Here is a 20360-nt window from a genome sequence, read left to right on the forward strand (position 1 = left end):
AATACATTAATATTGCACTTTTGACAGCATTTGCTGACTCAGGTCTTTCTAAATATGATGCCACAAGTTTGGCACAGCTTCAGTATATTTGTGCGGTTTCCCTTCAATGCTATTTGTGCCACTTCTTAAACTCAGCCTCCATCAGTAGATTTAAATTACAGTGCTTCTAAAATAGGCTGCTCTATTCGATTGTCTTTCACATGTGATCAAATGGAAGATATGTCGGACAAAGCATATATTGAGGTCGCTCAGATTGAAAATAAAAACATAATTCATTATTTGGCCCATAATGGAATACGGTAGTGTGCTGCCTGACTAGAATTTGATTACAAGGGTGTTTTTTTTTCTCTCTGCAGCCCCAAGGAAGTATCCTTGAGGAAGGGAGTCAACCCTCAGTTGTTCAATTTGTCGTCAGCGTGTGAATGAAGCAGCGGTAGCATACATCATTGTCATCATTATGTGAACGGCCGATTGAGGTGACATTGGAAAATCACACCTTGAAGGCAATGAGTCGCCGTACGATTGAAGCTTGTCATATGGCATTATCTCCAGCACTCAGACCAAACTTCTGTCAAATTTCTGAGGAAGTATAAATGATTACCATTTCAGGTCTATTGATAATGTAGAGTCATTAAAAATCAAGTTCTGTGAATGCTAAAAAAATGCCCTATAGAGTAGTTAAACGGGATATTGTGTTATTGTTATTACAAAGATGGTCTGGAACGGAACCTCTGCGATGGAGAGGCGTAACCGAAGCAAAAATAATCAACAGAAGGTTCAAGTAGACCTAGATCAGTTGACTCTGAAGCAGTCAGGCACCGATTATGTGATTTCTTTTTTTTTATTGAATATAATACAGCAGTACTGGTGTGTGGCAGTGCAGAAGGAAGCATTTGTTAACCACGAGAAAAGCTACCAATTGCTTCCGTCTCGACCTCATCAAATGCGATTGCTCTATCAATATTTTATTTTCTCTCTCGAGCATCCCTGTAGGCACCAATCTTAATCCCCATTTAATGAAGGTCCCTCCTGTTGCAAACACAGCATTCTATCTATTCCAATCACCCATCTTAGAAAAGCTAGTTGTACATAAATGCACCAAATGACCTTTGTCTTTCTTAGGATGACTAAGTTACAATTGAAGAAAAGAGCCAAGAACAAAATGAATGATGAGGCCAACTATTTCTGACAGGACCATTAAGCCGCTGCTTCCTCGTTTGAAACTCGCTAGTTGATGCACTACTTGCCAAATTCCAATCGTGGTACCCTGAGTTCTGAAGGTTAAACCCATTTAAAGGTCGAGAAATTTGTTGTTTGCGCGCTTCCAACATCTGTTTTTGCAGTGCACAGACACTGCGACAAAATTTGTTTGCCTAAACACACTACAGTTTCCCTGGCCTTGATGCTAATATTCCCTCTAATTTTATTCTCTGAGCATTCCTTGAACCATGGTGATCAACATCAGACATGCACACATTGGCTGTATCACACCTGTCCAAAACTTGAGATCATATTAAGTTACACGACGGAGGTATGTTCCCCCCCAAAAAAAGTGAAGAAGGATTTGTAGCACAGATAAAATTCAGAATTAAGGATTTTATGCACTTTTATGTTGTGATTTGGCCCAAATTGACTTTTTCAGAAATCTGCAAGTAAATAGGAATTTACTCATATGTTTTAATAAATTATAGCTTAAATTACTGCTACTTTATTATACGAAATATGTACGTATACGAATTGAAGACAAGAATGATGCTTTTCATTGCAATATGTGAAAAATGGTTGGCAAGGTCAAACGGTTGCATATTATAATTACGATATTAATCGCTTTAAATGTTGAGCTGCTTCATTTGCTGATAATTTCCACAAATCTTTAGACGATGCTAAACATTAATATTCAAAGTTATGGCTGGTAAATGACTGCATTCATCATGGGCATCCAAATGACTATACGCCGAAGATGAAAATGCAAAATTCCAATACAGTTCAGGTTTTAATTTTATTAGGGCACTGTATACATTTTCTATGCTTGCTCTGAGAGAGCAGTGTGTGCGGTTTGGAGGGAACATTTCTTGACGCATGAATTACTGTATTAATCATATAAGGGTAGAAACCATGCACATGCTAATGTTAATTGTCTTCGTGAACACTGAATTGCCTGATGGTGATGTAAATCATCCTCTTTCACTTTACTCTGATTTATTTTCCATTTATATATCCATCCACCTCAAACCATTTTTAACGACAGGCTTGCACTGACAACTGTAGCCAACAAAAAGGAAGTTCTGCCTCTTGACTGTGTGTGTGTGTGTGTGTGTGTGTGTGTGTGTGTGTGTGTGTGTGTGCGTGTGTGTGCGTGTGTGTGTGTGTGTGCGTGCGTGTGTGTGTCTGTGTGTGTGTGTGTGTGTGTGTGTGTGTGTGCACCCACCCTCTGATTTATGTAATTCAGATGAAAGTTGCCGCATTCTGTCAGAGCCCAGTGTGACTGGAGCCACTGCAGAGAGAGAAGGTGCACTGTTCTTGTCTCACCTCACACGTGAGAACAGCAGTGATTAGTTAGCAGCCACAAAGGTGCATTTGTTAGGTGATATCTTTGAGACTGGCTGTGATTTAGTGGCGAGTGTGACCGTTTTGGTATTGGATTAATAGAAAAGATTCGGTTCACCGGGAGGGTTCAGCATGTGACTTCAATTAATTTCTTACGAGAAGTAGGAATAATGAGTCGAATCTTTTGTCATAAAATTGTTCGTCCATGTGGAATTGATTGTTGCTTAACTCATTCACTGCTGTGGACGTTTATATACTTCAATTGGAATTTAACAGTTTACGGACACCAATTTATGTATTCATCAAGTATGTTTTTTTTTAATGGGTTATTATTGAGTTTGGAGACCTAGTTTGGAATAATAATACGTGTAGCTACGTATCACTGAGATAATTTCTCAAAGGCAAAGGTTTCCAAAAGATGCAAAGTGGATATAGACTGGTTAGATTATACATTGAAATAGTGTAAATCGTCCAGTTCTATTATTTAGTGCAGTTATTTTGTCCAGCATCATTTTTATATTCCACACGATAGAGTAAAAGAAATGTATGCTCTCTGTCAGGAATATTTGTAAATGCCAGACAGTTTTTTTCCCCTTCAAATTGCATTTCACTAAGATCCTGTTCATTGATGTGTGAGTTGCGAAAACTGTTTATCATGATTATTTGACTCGCTCAATATTGTTGTGGAATGGAACGGAATATTGAGTACAAAAGATGAATGAACAGGTAATATGACCGATGAGGCCTGGTCTTTGGGTTTGTGCAATTTGTGCATCATTTGTTGAACTCAACTTTTATATTCTTACAAATGAATCCATATGCAATGTTGTTAAGGGCTGCAAGTGCCAAGCTCATTTCTTAACAGATAATCAATATATTTTTTTATACAGCATCCAATCTGATACAACGTTCCCTATTTGCACGGCACCGCAGCACTGGTGTGAATACGTGATGATGTAGATTAGAGGCAGATGGGATCTGTCAGCGCAAATGAGACCAATAAAGAAGCAAGTTGCTTTTCTGCATCTAGCCACTAGATATTGCTATTGAGGCTGCGAGAGTTTTATTTATCACGTGTTTTGGTCCTTGGGACCTCTGCTATTTTAAAATAGAACCCTCTGAAAGTGGCTGTCACTGTAAAATATGAACATTGACGCTGTGGTCCATTTGATGGATGGAGCGCACCCGCCCTCATCCACGCCTTATTGCTCTTATCTATACGTCTGTCTGGATTATTGACTTTTGTGGCAAGTCGGGCCCAATTTGCCACTCGGCTGTAGTCTGTCCTCCATTCCGGTCTCCCCGGCACACCGGTGTCATCTGATAAGGGGAGATCGGGCGCAGACGCAACGTTTTGGTTGCAGACAGAGACCAAGGTCAGCACTTTATACAAAGGTGAGAGCTGCTCATCTTCGATGACCAATAAGAATGACGACTCCCGACGGGGACTTCCTCTTCCTTTTATCTTTAAACGCAGAAAGTGGACACTGTTATCGTTTTATTCAACCCTTGAGGGGTTTAAGAGGGCTGTACAATGAAAGTGCAGGCAGTTTTACTCGCAGAGATCGAGAGTGGCCGAAGAGAGAGAGAAAGAGAGCGAGAGCTGCAACGGCAGCTACAAAGGATATTCCCATCAGGCATTACTCTTCACTGAGCTTCGCACTAAAACAAGACAAGAGCTACCCACACTACATTTTGTCTGGACATGATAAGAACTTGAGTCGGATTGCGTTTTTCTAATTTTGATTGTTTAAGGGTGAGTTGCAATTTTCTGTTTAAAAGTCACATACACACTTGAAGTATGCAGCTCTTAACTTTCTGCACTTGGTTTTCTGTTAGAAAAAAATGGTTGGAACTGATTTTTACTGTGTTGTGGTCTATCAGTTAGGAATTTAACTTGAAAGTATGGCAAGAGTTATTTTATTACTTTATTCACTTTCACTCATGCCATGCTGGGGAAGTTGCGACTGTGCAGCTAGTTGCGTTACTGTTGTGCAAATTGAACACAATGCTACAGAGCTGGAGCTGAATCACCTGCATGGAATGCAGGCATCATTATGGCCATTGTTGAATTTTGGACTTTAGCAAAGACCTGTATAAAAAAAAAAAAAGTCAAGTTTCAGTCATAGTTGTTCTAAGTTTTATATTGGTTGTCTTGTTATAAATACAATATTAGCAAAGGCCCCCTTTTTTGCGAGAAGATTTTGGATGTATCCAAGAATTAATCTATAGTGAACATCATTTTAATCTTGTTGAGTTTTTAAAACAATATATCCTGAACATTTTGAAACGTATAGTATGATGTTTTGTGTGGTAGCCTGTTGGAAAATTATTAAACATCATGCATTACGACACATTTTGCTAGGCAATATTTTATTTGCTCTTATGGTTTGTACTGTTTACATTCTGCGAAGCACTTTATAAACATTGCAGCCACTCCTTCGAAGCAATGGCTTGGAAACACATGTACTTTTCATTATCTCGCACTGTTACAAAATGGTAATGTTTGGATAGCTGGAATGCATGAAAAACAAAACAAAACTGAGCAAATTTGGAACACAGTCCGTTCAAAGTCCTGCTTGAACTCTCAGTTGTCTGGAAACGAAAACTCAGAGTCTTGCCATTATAAACATTTTGACAACTATTTATTTCAATTATTCATTTATTCTAATCTTTCTAATCATTGGTCAAGTGATTTCCCTCCATTGCAACATCATCTTCTCGTCGTATTATTATGATATTATTCAATTTAGGACAGGGATTTGATGCGAAAAGTATTATCTGTTAAAAATCGAATTTGGTACAGACTTTGTTCCAAAATTAAAGGAGCGATTTCTTTAGCAAGAAATAGACTCATTTCAAGTGCAACATAAAGTGGAGTCACAAACAACATATTGTAAATAATTTTCTTGGTTTGACTTCCTTAAGTATGAGAAGACGTTTAAGTTCTTCTTTGTCGCCTACTTTCTGGGGGAAAAAAGCAAAACATGAAGGCTGTACCTTTGAGGCATATTTGCACAACAGATTGTGGTTAAATGCTAAATTGTCTGACCTCAGGGGCGTTTGACTTTAGAATTTCCCGGTGCTTTAATCTGAATTCACTTCATCTGCCAGAAGCGTGACTGTATCCTTTGCTCTCGCGACCTCTACATCCTCTTCTCTTGGCCAATGCACATTGTTTCTGGATGACTGCAGAGAGAATGGAGCAGAGAGGGCGTCCTGCTCGGGGAAGCGTTGTGTTGAGGAGACACAGTTGTGATGAGAAGATGCGGGGGGGGGAATATGGGAGGGAATGTGAGGCAGTCGAGAGGAAGTACCTGTGCTTTACTTCTTATTCTTCGGGGGCCTCTTAAAAGATCCCTCAATGAGGTTGACTGGTCTTAATGCTCATCACAAGAGTAATACCCTGGAGACGGAACAATTCAGTGATTGCGTGTAATTATAGCTGCACCTTAGCAGGCTCACACGGGAGCAGTGGGAAGGAGGATGTTTTGAATGAATCAATGCCAGCGTGCTCAGCAGAGGACGTCAGCAGCTGTAGCAGCAGGAGCGGCGAAGTGAGCCGAGCGACAAGGCGCGCAGCCACCACTGAGGAGAGCGCAGCAAATCACAGACCTGCCGCTAACATGTCGGGCCAACCAGGACGATCCTCTCAAGTCGCTTACAAGAGGCGGCCGGTTTATCGCGCGGCTTCCAGGTGTGTATCTCACGCCCTCACCTCACGCTTAATTTATGGCAATAGATTTCCGGCTAAAGTGCTTTGGACTGCACGCCGTTAAATGTTAGTGTGAGAGCATGGGATGGAATTTAGCGTGCATGCAAGCTGATGCATCATTTGATTGTGTGGGCGAGAGGACAGCAAAGAGGTCTTCACTGCGGTGTCTCGCAAACACTGACCGTTTTGCCATGTAAGAAGAACTATCTCCTCAAGGGATCTAAGGAGGCTCTTGTATATTGGTGGATACACGGTGGCATCTCTGCAGGTAGAGTGTGCTGCAGTCCAAAGCACTCGAGGGGGAAAGCAAAATTGAATGTTTACGTCCGTCCTTAGTACAACTGCAATTAAACCCCAAGCCGCAGACAGATATACGATCCCGTGATCTATTGGAAACACTCAAGGGACGGGCACACAAATGTCCATCTATAGATCTGGAAAATTAACCGCCAACGATTATTTGTTCTATTCTATAAAGAAGGAACTACTAATGAGTTTGTTTGCCTAAAATGAAATCTATTGGAAGAAAAGTTCTCTTTGTAAATGTAAATGTCTTGTTTCATTTTGTTACATTCAAGTCACAATTTGAAGTAAATGTGACATACTGCCTCATGGTGACAAATCAGCTTGTCATCATGACAGTATACTCCTGAGTCAGTCCAGCAAAAATGTTGTTCAGGATGTCCTTGCACCCAACCGTCTTTTGGTTCGCTTTAAGGATTGCATGTGACTTGAATTGCAAGTTCACATTCTGTTTTGACGACTCAGGGAAGTCAAAATGAAACTAGAGTACACAGTGGTGCCTTGAGATATGAGTGGACCCGATTTAGGAGTTCTTTGAGATAGGAGGTGTAGTTTGGCTGAAAAAACCTGCATTACGTTAACTTTCAGTTGGGTTCTAGTGAATATGGAAACTCTTTTATAGATCAATGGACATTTATGATGGATCGCAATGTCACCCGGGCATTGAGGTTTCTGTACCCATTTATAAGCCATCTTGCAATAGCCAGTGGTCAGTGTAAAATGTCACCCAAGAGCAGCAGGTAATTCTTTAATAGGTATCGGGTCTTTTTTTATGTGATGTGATTTATGCCTCGTGACTGAGTTAAAGCTGCTCTATCGTCAATACTGTTGGGATCTTGTGGCCAGCGGTCACTGTGCCTCATTTGTATGCTTAACTGCCACAGGTCATGGCTTTGTTAACTGCAGCCGTGAGTGTGCGGACTTGAAAAATGCCACACCTAAAATTGGCTCATGGGACATTACACCCAGAAATAGAGAGGACGTTTCCTGGGAGACACCTTCGAAGAAAAGACATAATGGCGATGCTGAGCAGAAGGTTGCGGTATTTAAAAATGAATAGTCTCTTCACTGCTTATTAAAACTATGACCTTTTAAATTCCTGAATTTCTGATAAGCGCAAATCACCCTTGTCAAGCAAATTCCAGTAAATGGGACTGTTCAGCTAAAATCTCACTTCTGCTAGCAAGACTGTTTTAGAGTTGTCCGACTATAAGACCTTCTACCACTTTACTGACTTAATGAGCCTCGACAGTCTTCCACAATATACAGAGATCTAAAAATAACCAGTCAATTCAGTTATGCGCGCTCAGTCAAGTAAGCCAAACCCCCCCTAATGTATTTAATTAATCTGTTTAAATTGATTGTGCGGTAGCTTGCCGGCGTCTGCGACCAAAATAAAGCAACAATGTGGGTGACCTACAGCCAAATGTATCTTGTTAATATCCCAAAATTTGATGCAGATTTAGATTCCAACTACAGTTCATGGATGTACTGTTCCATGTCTTCTGTATAGTAGAGTTACGAGTGACCGATCCATGTTTTTCGACAATACTGCAGTTTTTCTCAGTACTTCTGATCATCTCCTTATTGTATATCTGTATATCTATAATACTGCCCAATAGAGGTTCAGGATTGCACCACAGGCGAGCCACACAGGGATGCATGAAGTATATTTTATGGATTATTTGCATCCAAAGAGATAACAATATGATCACCTGAGGCTTTAATAATTTCAAAGAACTAATGCTGTAATCAATCTGCATAATTTTTGGTTCTGCATGCTGCATTTATTTTAATCTTAATTTGATAAGATTTCCACTGCCATCCATCTTTCAATAGTTTTTGCTGTAATTTAAAAACCTGACGGGATTATATGAACATTTTAGGTGTTTGATAGTTGTGTTTAGTGAATTGAACTATCTACATAGTAGATTGTGTTGTATCTCTGGTAATAAGGAAAAGTGCTATGCAAAGAGCTAATTGAGTTTAATTAGTCTAATAACCGGCGGCTCGGTGGCGCACTGGGTAGCACGTCCGCCTCACAGTTAGGAGGGTGCGGGTTCGATTCCACCTCCGGCCCTCCCTGTGCGGAGTTTGCATGTTCTCCCCGAGCCCGCGTGGGTTTTCTCCGGGCACTCCGGTTTCCTCCCACATCCCAAAAACATGCTTGGTAGGCCGATTGATCACTCCAAATTGTCCCTAGGTGTGAGTGCGAGTGCGAATGGTTGTTTGTCTTTGTGTGCCCTGCGATTGGCTGGCAACCGGTTCAGGGTGTCCCCCGCCTACTGCCCGATGACGGCTGGGATAGGCTCCAGCACGCCCGCGACCCCCGTGGGGACTAAGCGGTTCAGAAAATGGATGGATGGATGGATAGTCTAATATCCAAACTCAGAGGGGGTCTAATGATGTGTTAAAATGAAAAAACACAAGGTCATACAGAACCCAGAGGTTTTTTTTTTCTGTGTGATTTGTTTCGGATGTTGAGGGATTATGGGGATCAGAGATCAGAAAGATAATCTGACCAAAGACATATGGAGTTTGTGTGTGCCAGCCGACTGAAGCCTGTTTGTCGAATAAGGGTTTGGTCAAATCAGACAGGGTCATGTTGCAGACAAGAGTGCAGAAAACAAGACGGCACATGACAGACCTATGGATGAAAGTGACACTGGCAACCAGCAGGTAGGCCGAATTTGTTTCACGTGCATAATTAGATGGATTAATCTGCATTTATGCTGACTGATGTACAACCACAAAATATAATCCACTGTGGTGTACAATTTGCAGTGGATCTCAAAGGTTGAGGACGAATAATATCCGTTTGGGGACACTTATGTATTGGTACCTCTGATTTGTGGGAATTTTGAAACAATGTTTTTTATATTATTGTTTTCATCTCTCAAGGACAAAACCAATGGAAGTTTACAGTTTATAAAGTTATTGACCTGGAACGTTATTGCAAAATTCACACCTGCATACCTGGCGATTGAGCATTGGGCATACACCAACTACTAGCTCCAACAGAAAAACTGACCACCACTGTTAGTTTTCAGGAAACAACTTGAAGCCTCACATGTACAGCCCAAATTGTATGGAAGATGCATGATTGCCTGAGCCGCTGTAGTTAAGTTAAAATAATATTAGGAGAGGAAATGAGACACAAAAGGAAAGATTGTGACTAGTTTCTCATTTCTTGACTGTACTCATGCATTTTGGCAACAGAGTCTCTCCGTGCTTCACTTTTTAGCCACGGGCGGAAATCTCGCTGCTCTAAAACATCATCAAAAATGAAAAAAAAAAAAAAAAAAAAAAACCCGAAAAAAATCCCACCATGTTTGTTGTGCTATTAAGATTGCATCATTAAAAAAGCAAAACATTTTCAACACGCTACAAATTTGTGACATCGACCAAATTTGAACAATGCGGGTTTCCACCCAACAGTGATGATTATGAATATTATTAATTATTATTGCAAAACACAGTACAGCTCCCATATATACTGTATTGGCAAAATTCCGTTAAGCTGATTTTCTTTCTTCTTAATGACATTTCATTCCTCGTTTAAACGTTCTTACTTAATCACAATTAAGTATGAGACAAGTTCACCATATCATTAAACTTGCTGGAACGCTCTGTTTCACTATTATTTGTCAAGCTTCATAGTTTTGGTTTAAATTCTGCTGACAGTGCAGCAATTGTTTGCTCGTTAAGCCTCCTCCACATGGGTGGAGCAGCTCTCCTGAAGGAACTCAAGGGTGAGTCGGTCAAATTCAAATGAAATACCGCTCGGGTGTGTTTGCTGAGGATCTAATCCAACATTCTTTCCACTGTCTCTCCACAAGTTCCCCATTGGTTTGTTTGTTGGATATTAAGTGTTCTAAAATTGACAATTTTCTTATAATGGCTTCACTGTCATCCTAAAGTATTATTAATATTTGATAGTGAGTGTTTTATGAGTCTCATGACAGGACGCCTGGATTTGATTCGTGTATAAGACTTTCACGTATACTAGCTACGTCACATAACACCCTGTCTTGTGTCTCTTTCTTTTGTGGCATTGAGCTTATTGTGTTTGAGCCTGCTGCCTATTTCCTGCTGGAGATTTTGAGCTTTCCCTCTTTTCCGACCACTTAGCTTCCCCTTCTGTCCTACATTACACGCCTAAGCGATTAGCTGTTTTGGGCTTTGCAGTGCGCTTGGACTATTTTGTCACAACAGATGCTCCAGATCAGAGATTTGTGCAATAAACAAAATTAAACAGTGTGGTAAAATAACAATTCTGATGTTGACTAATTACAGTATGTAAACACAAGCAAAGTCATCTTTAATTGCAGAGTGGGACTTCGTTCCATCAACAGTAGTTTGTCCATTAATGTCTCATTATGCTGATGTGGGAAAAGTACCTGAAAAATCAGGCCATTGCTCTTTATTATTCATCTCTCATCAAATAGCCTACTGTCAGATCCAATTTGCCACCTCATTTTTTTCAATGAGATGGACCAATCTAATATTGTCAATATACAGATGTCTCACTAAGATATTAAAATTGTGCAGCTAAGAAGGAAACGGGTAATTTATCAGAAACGTGTTTGATTTAAATTGGCCGCTGAGTGCATTTAATTGATGTCATTAATATTGTTAACTTTTAACTTAAAGTAGTTTAATTGCATTATTAGAATAGAATTTGGAAGTTGGATGCAGAAATGGCTTAATGGATCGTTATTTGGTTGCAAATAACCGTTTGTGTTGAATGGATTTCTTCAATCATGTCTTGAAACAATTGATGCAAAGGTGTTACCCAATCCAGTTGAGCAACGTCAATGATGGAGATCAGAAATTCTCAAACTGTGGTACCAATGGTACTTGCTTCCATGAGAGAAAAAAAAATCATAATGTAAATGTATTAAACTTTCTAGTCCAATTATTTATGTACAGTATTAATGTCAATGTTCTTTACCCTCCGTTCTTAAGTGTCACTAATTGAAATTACATTTGGACCTCCAGTATATCACAACTGAATACTTTACATGGTTGAGCTCTTGGAGCATGGAGGTGAAAGGTCATCCTGTTACTGTTAATTAACCTGGGATTCCCCAAGGCCAAGAGCCCGTTATGTTCATATGCTCGTCATCTAAGGCAATCCCTGACCTTTATGGAGTTTAATATATGCACCCACATACACATGCACACCAAAGAGTTGAGTGTTGTTAATAATCCTGCAAAACACGATTGCTAAAAAAAAATGGCAAGTATATAAAACGAGGCTTCAAAATTGTGTTAAATCAAGCCCCCTACCTCTATATTCTGCTTTCTTCCTGTGATGTGGACTCTTATAGCCAGCGACCCTCTTCAAGTAATCCCACGCTCACTGTTGTCTATTAATTACAATGCTTTGGTACTCAGGCTGCACTTCACTGCACATAGTGGCTGTTTGAGTAAACCACAAAGTCTGTCTCCAACAGTGTGTGTAAATGTAATTAAAATGTCTTTTATGAATAAGAATTTCTGAATGAAAATCACCCTGAGTGTATGCATCGTAATATTCTTAATTTGCTGTGCATATGAGAAGGATCTGGCAACTTTACAACTCTTTATAAAGCGTAAGCAGTTAGTCGGCTGCCTTGCTTGCGTTTCTGATTGCCTGTGTTTTTGAGCGCAGCACCGGGATGACAATAAAATGTGATGCCTCACAAGGGTGGGTGTGCCTTGAATGTTAATGAGGCATTCGCCAGGACCATGCTTTCAAATTGTGCCAAACACTCTGACCGACTGTTTTTGTCTTGGCTCATGTTTTGGCCTTTCTGCCTTTCACTGCAGCTTTGCTTTGCTGCAAATTCCCTCAAGCGTCTTCTACCGCCACCAAGATTGTTACATTATCATTTCATGTGGTATTGATGCTGTCTTAGATTGCATATATTAGATGACTTCTCTAATGGTTGTAAATGGCTGCAGCATATACTCCCCAGAAGAGCTGGAAATGGTCATAATGATAGTAGTGAGTGACAATGACGTGGCAAGGCAGGTTAGGATTTGATTTGCAGTAGAATCAACCAGTAAGAATGATTAGAAAGGCTTAAATGTAAGGCTGCTGTGAAACTGATGGAGGTCGGGCAACATGTGCAAATCACGCTGCAGAATGCTTATCTGCTTAATAGCTGTCTGAGAGACAGCGTGCGCTATTTTTAAGGCCTATTTCTTTCAGCTTGCTTGACTGGATGCTGCTGCACAACGCTGCTGGGTATTTCTCTCGAACAGTCCTACACGCTCACACTGGGTGGGCTTATTGACGAGAACGTTGGTGTTGTTTGTGTGTGTTTCGTACTGCCTTGTTTTCTCTTATTTAGTTTACTATCTGTTTGCTATTTGTGACAATGAAAAGCAAGTAATCAGCTTAACTGCGTTAAGTAACTACTGTTGGCTACAACATTGATATTTCATTTGACTCATTGCAACACTAACAACATATTGAGCCACACTGTCCTTTGATGCACAAATAGAATGCGTCACTCACTGTGCCACCAAGAGCAAGAACCCACGATTGACGCCCAGATGCAACTAGATTGCGGCAAAGAACTAAATTTGTCGAAATGACACTCCTCAACACAGTTCATTGGCACCAAGAAGGACTAATTTTGCCTAAATGAAACTTAATCACTTCCAAATATTTTCCTGGCACTAAGATTCCACAAGATAGGCCCAACGTAATATGTTCAATGTCTTGCCTCCTGTTTCTCAACAAATAACATATGTTCCTTCATAATGTCTGCACAAAGGTGAATGTCAACACTCAACCGAGAATACATGACGTTATATCTAAATATTAACTATAATGGTGAATTTATGCCTAAAATACTCTTGCTTTATTGATTATTTTTTGCCCATGTATTTGGGCAAATTGCAATTGATCGGTCCTATTACTATGAACATGACATCTCAATGCACTTTGAAAGTTCTCCATTTGGACTGGCTAAATATTTCTTGTTGGGCGTTACTCAGTTTATCACAATGGTTCAAAGTGATGATGATGGAAAAAAAATATTTCCGTACACATTTCTTGCTGTTATGATTATGCGTCGGCAAAGAAGTGTCATAAAACCACAGGCAACGGTATAAAATAAGATAAGATATGTTTATTGGGCAAATCCCCCTGAAATTACTAAATAGTGATTGTGTAAGCCACAAAGTCCCCTAACCCTATACAATTACAACTCATGCCATTCTATGTTTATGGAAAACTTGTGTTGATACCACCTGCTCCTTCCACTTGCATACCTAGGGATTAGTTTGGAATTCCTTATTAGCATAGATCATAGGTCAATTTCCCTGATAAACCAGTTCATACGGGGACCTTGAAATGCATTGCTTAGTTTGTAAGTTTACTCCTGGGTCACTGGATTGCGTAGTATTTCTGGTTATTTAGTCAGTTTAGATTGGTATCTGACTGATTTAAGCGAAGCGTTCTTTCCTGTTGAGTTCACTGTGTTAATTCCTATCCTGACTTCAGTCAAGAAACACAAGCAACATTGACACTATCTTGATGACTGACACACAGAATGTTTATAGGATTTAGGATTGCACTTCACTCAGTAGAGCAAAGTAACTTCAATACTTAGAAAAGTGGGAGTGTAGATACGTATATGTAGGGAAGTAAAACATAGAGAGGGAGGAGGATCTGATAAGCGGCTGAGGTATTCCACTGATGGGAGGGTATTGGATGTTTACCATCCCGGGCTGGACACTTTAAGTCTCCACTTTTTTTTCTGATTCATTTGAATGCAAGCCACTTCATCAGACCCTCAACATTCTACACCTACACTGATAGTACTGAGAGAATTTCAGCAGCTGAACAAATCTGATTCACCATGATTCTGTGTCCGATATCAGGTGAGGTAGAGTCTACACTGTATGCATGATGAGAAAGAGTATCTGTAGTGGTGAGCGTATACAGTTTCACTGTCATGTTTGCGGTTGACATGAAGAGTCTCAGTTTGTGTTACTATAAGTCAGATGTGTTGAAACCGTCACCGCAACGTTTCTGTGCTGTACTGAAATCACAGTGGTGAAGTCTCATTTGAGATGCAAGCTGCATGCAGACAGAAAAGATGCTATTTCTTAATTTATTTCTCAATGAATTCAACTTTAGTAACTGTTTTGTACTGAAGTTTATCGTGAAGAACACCTGCACAATCTAGTATGGTTCAAGACAGGTGTAGTGCAAGGGTTGGCAAGTGTGCACAAAAGTTTTGAACTTTGGTTGATATTTTCACGTAACTGCAACACACCTTGTTTTCCATCAAGGAATAGAACTAGTTTAAACTAAATGTACTTGCACCATTTGCACTGTGAATGTAAACAGTGCCACATTGAAAAATGGGATGATGAGTCATCCTTTTCTGTGTAAGGGAACAAACCCGACCTAAGTGGTCAGCATTGAGTGCCCAGCGACAAGAGGACAATGTGCGGCTGTCGCTGAGAAAGAGCATGGTTTGTAGATTGTTAATACATTTAGTTTGGTCGTCTGCTAGAGTAAACACTCAATGAATACTTCTGAGAGAAAAATCAAACAAAAAAATCAAACCCAAGAGCGTTTTTTTTGTTCAAAGTCTGGAGAGATGCAAAGATGTTCAAAGTGAGTTATTATACGAGCTGCTATGATAATGTTAATGAAAAAAATCTATTCACACCCCTCATTTTTAAAAGTTAATTTTCTCCCTTATGCATTTGAGTCATGATTTAGGTATCCTCTCATCTTATGTCCTCTTCTGAATGATGTATGTATTAGCATATCCGTTCGTTTGAGCCTATTTTATCTGCTGTCTTGTTCCATTAAAGGGCATGCTTCTGATTGCAGCAATCTAATTAATTGCCACAAAGTGGATGTTTGTAATTTAAAAACTAAATAAGCAAAATAAAATGTTCTCTAAGGTAAATGAATCGACCTCCTTTATTTTGCCAAGAAAAATTTCAATAGTATTATGACTTGCAAGTTTTATTCATTCCGTGCCCAAGCCAGTAACTCAATTTACTTGTGTCTCACGCCAAATTTCCCCATTGAGATGAATGAAATTATATTAATTTGTTTTACCCCCCTAAAAAAACTGTTTTAATAAAAACAAAAAGGCACTATTGCAGCTTCTGTGTCAATATTGCAAAATAAAGTGTATGTAAAAAAATATACGGGTTTCATAAAGTGTAATGAAACCAAAAAAGACACTCCCCACATACATTGTAATACTTTGTATTTATGCATTTTTGTGTGCTTTTAAATGAGTCACATCAGTAACTCTAAATCAAGTTCTGATTGTCCATTTGTCACACTGTTAGGTCCGTATAGCACTCTTCATCTTGCTTGTGTTCATTTTGTATTATGTTTGTTCTCTTCACCCAACTCACTTTTTTCCTTCATTTGAGCCAGCAAACTTGTAAGTCACGGTACCAATGTATATAGGCGGACACGGGCCTTTTTGTTATGCACTGTCCTGTCACTACAGTTTACAGTACACATTTGCACATCTACATTCTGTTGGGTTAGTGATCTGCAAGCAGGAGTTTATTTTGCCATTAGGGATGCCAGTGCCACAAGCATTGATGAAGCTGGCAGCAGACAAATAGATGTACTGTGCTGCAGTGTTGCCGCACTAAGTGTGGTTGCTGCAAATTCCATGACAAATAGTTCAGAAGTAATGTGGCTGAAACAAAAGCCTCAAAGAATGCAGCTTTCTAATTAACGGGGGATGTGCTGGTGCTGCAGTGCTCTACAGTGCAGTGCAGCTCAGCCCATGATGGGTTGGTACCAGGAACAATCCTGGCCCAGTGCCTGTGCGACTGTGGGTTTCGATTTGTGCATACAGTATGTGAGGATGGCAACCACACTCGTACTTGTATTTGAAGTGTTAATGTTGTTGTTTGTGCGTGCTGAATGTCTTGGCATCAATCCTGTTCAGTATGTTGCCCGAGCTTTTCCAAAACTCATAAATGTCGATGCAGTGAAATGTTATGTTTGTATCATTCAACATTGCTGTTGTTTTAGCCCATGACTGTAAAACACTTATTGCACTCTAAGAGCTGAGTGTATAAACATGTTTATTGGAGATATTTTGTATGTGCATCATGTTTGAAGAAAAGCTGCAGAAGCATTCGTTCACTCTATTTTCAGCAAAAGCTTATGTAATAAAAGTTGTGATTAGAAATGAGATATTTCCCCTGGCTGATGGCACTTTAAGATTAAATGGTCAGGGTGCTGAGCATAGCGAACAGAAAGCTGACCTGCTTAGATTTGATGGCAGAAAATTGTGCATTTTGAAAAATAGTTTGGCCCTAATCCAAAGCAAAAGAAGGATTTGATGAGTCAGTCAGAGTTGACATGACTTGCCTGCATGGCTGGCAGTCTATTAATTTCTTGCTACCAATTTGGTGATAAAGGTACATATGTGGGAATTTTGGGTTTGGTCGATTGTTTCACCTCTTACTGGCAGATGGTTTGAACAAATTGTTAGCAAGTTACTATATGATGTTGGCTGTGCAAGAACCTGATTCCCTCTGATACCCATTTTTTTTCCTCTTTTGCTGCAGCCACAACGTGAGGTGCACATCATTTCGGCACCCTGTTACTGGGCAGATTTCGCCAGAAAACACGGAATACACCCTACAGGACAAGTGAGTCTTCCATTCCTTTTCCGTTCAAGGTCAGGGAATAGGAGTTCCAAATTAGACATGAAAAAGCCTATTCAAAGTTTAATCATCTGGAACAAGCACAGGAGAAGCCTTCAATTAAGAGGTAATGAGAAAATGAGTACAGCCACAGAACGTATCATAAAGTATCACCTGTGCTTAAATACAGAAAAAAAGAACTTACTTAATCATACAATTAAAAGTATTGCATTTAACATTAATGATCTTTAGCAAATGAGCTGCACTCAGGTGGCAATTCTTTTGCATGCCACAAGAGGGAGTCCACGCAACATGCGCTTTACGGATCCTACACTTTAATTAGTGACTTGGAGGACATTGTATATTTGCTTTATGATGGGTTGTATTCATAAATTGAATGACATTTCAAGAGCATATTAATCTCACTGCATTTTTCGTATGATGCCTGAAACCAATTTCCATTCAAGATAAAAGAAGTACTCGCATACACTTTTGACTTTGTGTCGCTGCTCAGTGAGATTCGTCAGTTTGCTTTTTTTATATCATGTTTCCTCTTGGGCTTTTTATTTCAATGACAGTGAAGTCTTCAAGCAAATGCATAAAGCGTCTCTCTGTTTTTGTTACGTGACTTAGTATCACAACAGAGTAGACATCTCATGAAAAAATGATGTTTCTTTTTCAACCTTTCTTTTCCTTTACCTCAGTATGGAACATCATGTTGTGTGGCGGTTGGATTTACCACCTTTATATTTCATGCCCTTGTCAGCATGTACTGCTTGCAAAGCGACCATCAAAGCTGCTTGATGGCTTCACAGCACAATTAAAACCATCTCTTTGTGTGGTTATATTCCAGCCGGCAGCTGGAACATGATGAGCATGCAAGATGATTGAATGTTGTTTGCTCGAAGCAGCACTAAAATGACAATGATTTATTTGCATTCTCAAGTTTGTAACTCAGAATAGTGTGAGGTGAATGCCCCTCATGGATAAATTTACATTAGTATAGTAAGTGAGCACTCCAAATTACCCGCAACTATGAGTGTGGATGGTTATTCATCTCTGTGCCCTGCGATTGGCTGGCAACCTGTTCTGGGTGTCCCCCAACCACTGCCCAGCAGCTGCTAGAGGCTCCAGCACGCCCGCGACCCCCTTAGGGAAAAGTAGTATGGAAAATGGATGGCTACACTTGATACACACCAGTTTGTGTTCATAGAATCGCAAGTTGCTTCACTTGCATCGTCTTAAACTCCATCCATCCATCCATCCATCCATCCATCCATCCATCCATCCATCCATCCATCCATCCATCCATCCATCCATCCATCCATCCATCCATCCATCCATCCATCCATCCATCCATCCATCCATCCATCCATCCATCCATCCATCCATCCATCCATCCATCCATCCATCCATCCATCCATCCATCCATCCATCCATCCATCCATCCATCCATCCATCCATCCATCCATCCATCCATCCATCCATCCATCCATCCACTCTGAACCTTACAAGAGCCTAATGGCGCAAAAAAGACCAACATTTATTCCGATCCAATTCTCATTATTGCAGTAAGAGAGCCGGCCTTGACACTCTAACAAATGTGAAATATGGCCCCTCTTCAGCGCACATACCACAACAAATCTCCTGGGAAACCACTGCAATGACAGTTGTGGTAAACACTAGTCAGTGTCACATAAAACCATCCCCCTTATATGACAGGAAACATTCTTGAAGAGAAGACTGCTGCAATGTATGTTGTGACAAGAAGGAAGAGGTGAGAGTTTATTTTCACCTCGCTGTGAAACAATGTAGAGGGCAGAAATGTCATGGAAATCGCACATTGTTTTCTACCAGGAGCTCACTTCCATTAGGAAGTAAATTTAAAAGCAATGGACCATTATATTACATGTCAACAGTGTAAGTGATGAAGTACAAATACTTTGTTACTGTGCTCAAGTACTGTATATTTTCCAGGTGTCATTACTTGAGTATTTATTGTGATGATGACATCTTACGTTTAACTCCTTCATTTGAAAATAGTTTACTGGGCTTTGTCAAAAAAGACTTTTTTCAACCTCCATGGATGACGACATGGCATTTAAAAGATGTAAATTGAGACAGGTCAAAGTCGACCGTGGTTGAGATCTTGATTAATTGAGCTCTTGGATTACAAAGCATTTTGAAAAAGTACAGGTACGTACCTGATGAATATACTTAAGTACCACTGGAAGAGAGAATGAACATGACAGTGCAGTTGTGTTCACGTGCTCTCTTTTGTCAACTAAAGGATCGAGTCCCGCATGTCCAATCACCACCGACCACCCGGTATGGTCACGGAGTCCTCCAAGGTTGTGACCACAGCAGCGATGGATGCCAGCTCAGCATCAAAGGTGAGAAGATTTATCCTTAAAAGTAAACCTTTCTTATGTGTTGTTCATTATTTTTCTCTATTTTGGGCGACAAGAAACAGTGTCGTGCTTTAATCAACTTGAGATGATGCTATCTATCTTCATTCTGATAAATGGTCACTTTGAGGAATAATTTTGTCATGCATATTAAAGCTGGATTGCAACAGTAAAAGGTGAATCTAGAATTTTTCATGTCACAAAAGTCAACATAAAAATGCAGGGTGAATATATGGTAAAGGCGGCATGGCCACAAAAGACCAAATATTTAACACACAGACTGACTAACAGGTTAGCCAGTTAACAGCAAACCAACTCTATAGTCTCTTTTGCTGACGCCCACATCACTCACCCTGCCTGGCCCCACCTTTTAAAGCCACACACATCCCTATTTAGTTTTTTCACTTTTTTTTTTCCATTCTGGTTTATTTCTTCATGAACTTACTACAAGGTTGTGTCATTTATATAAATGTATATTTTTCTATGTATAGAAAACAATACACCTTTAAGTGAGCCTTTCAGGTGTACAGCAGGTATTTGCTAAAGTACCAGTGAAAAGTAATTTAATGTCACACATGCTAGAAAGAGCTCATAAGTTTCTAAATTGCTCCAGCACATCCCTGCTCTGTTCGGTTATTTACTCAACTCATTGTAAGGCCATGGTACTTTATGTAATGGTTTTTACTTTCTGAAGGTCAATGCATCTTTCCAACATGTAAACACACTATTTTATTTGATAT

At 39.8% G+C, this 20360-nt stretch overlaps 1 protein-coding gene across 12 annotated transcripts in view; it reads left to right on the forward strand.

Moving 5' to 3' along the window:
- Positions 1 to 20360, forward strand: part of plekha7b (pleckstrin homology domain containing, family A member 7b) — a 52073-nt gene that overhangs the window by 6716 nt on the left and 24997 nt on the right. For 4 of the 12 annotated variants that reach the window (XM_049718993.2, XM_049718989.2, XM_049719000.2 and 1 more), the window contains 2 exons: positions 17135 to 17218; positions 19503 to 19605. In XM_049718993.2, the coding sequence (XP_049574950.1) occupies positions 17135 to 17218; positions 19503 to 19605 (187 nt within the window). Of the gene's footprint in view, positions 1 to 4376; positions 6245 to 13696; positions 14447 to 17134; positions 17219 to 19502; positions 19606 to 20360 lie in introns of those variants that run through there. The other 8 variants (XM_049718987.2, XM_049718990.2, XM_049718995.2 and 5 more) reach the window with 4 other exon arrangements.

This window comes from Syngnathus scovelli, chromosome 4, assembly GCF_024217435.2.
Source record: "Syngnathus scovelli strain Florida chromosome 4, RoL_Ssco_1.2, whole genome shotgun sequence".
NCBI lineage: Eukaryota > Metazoa > Chordata > Actinopteri > Syngnathiformes > Syngnathidae > Syngnathus > Syngnathus scovelli.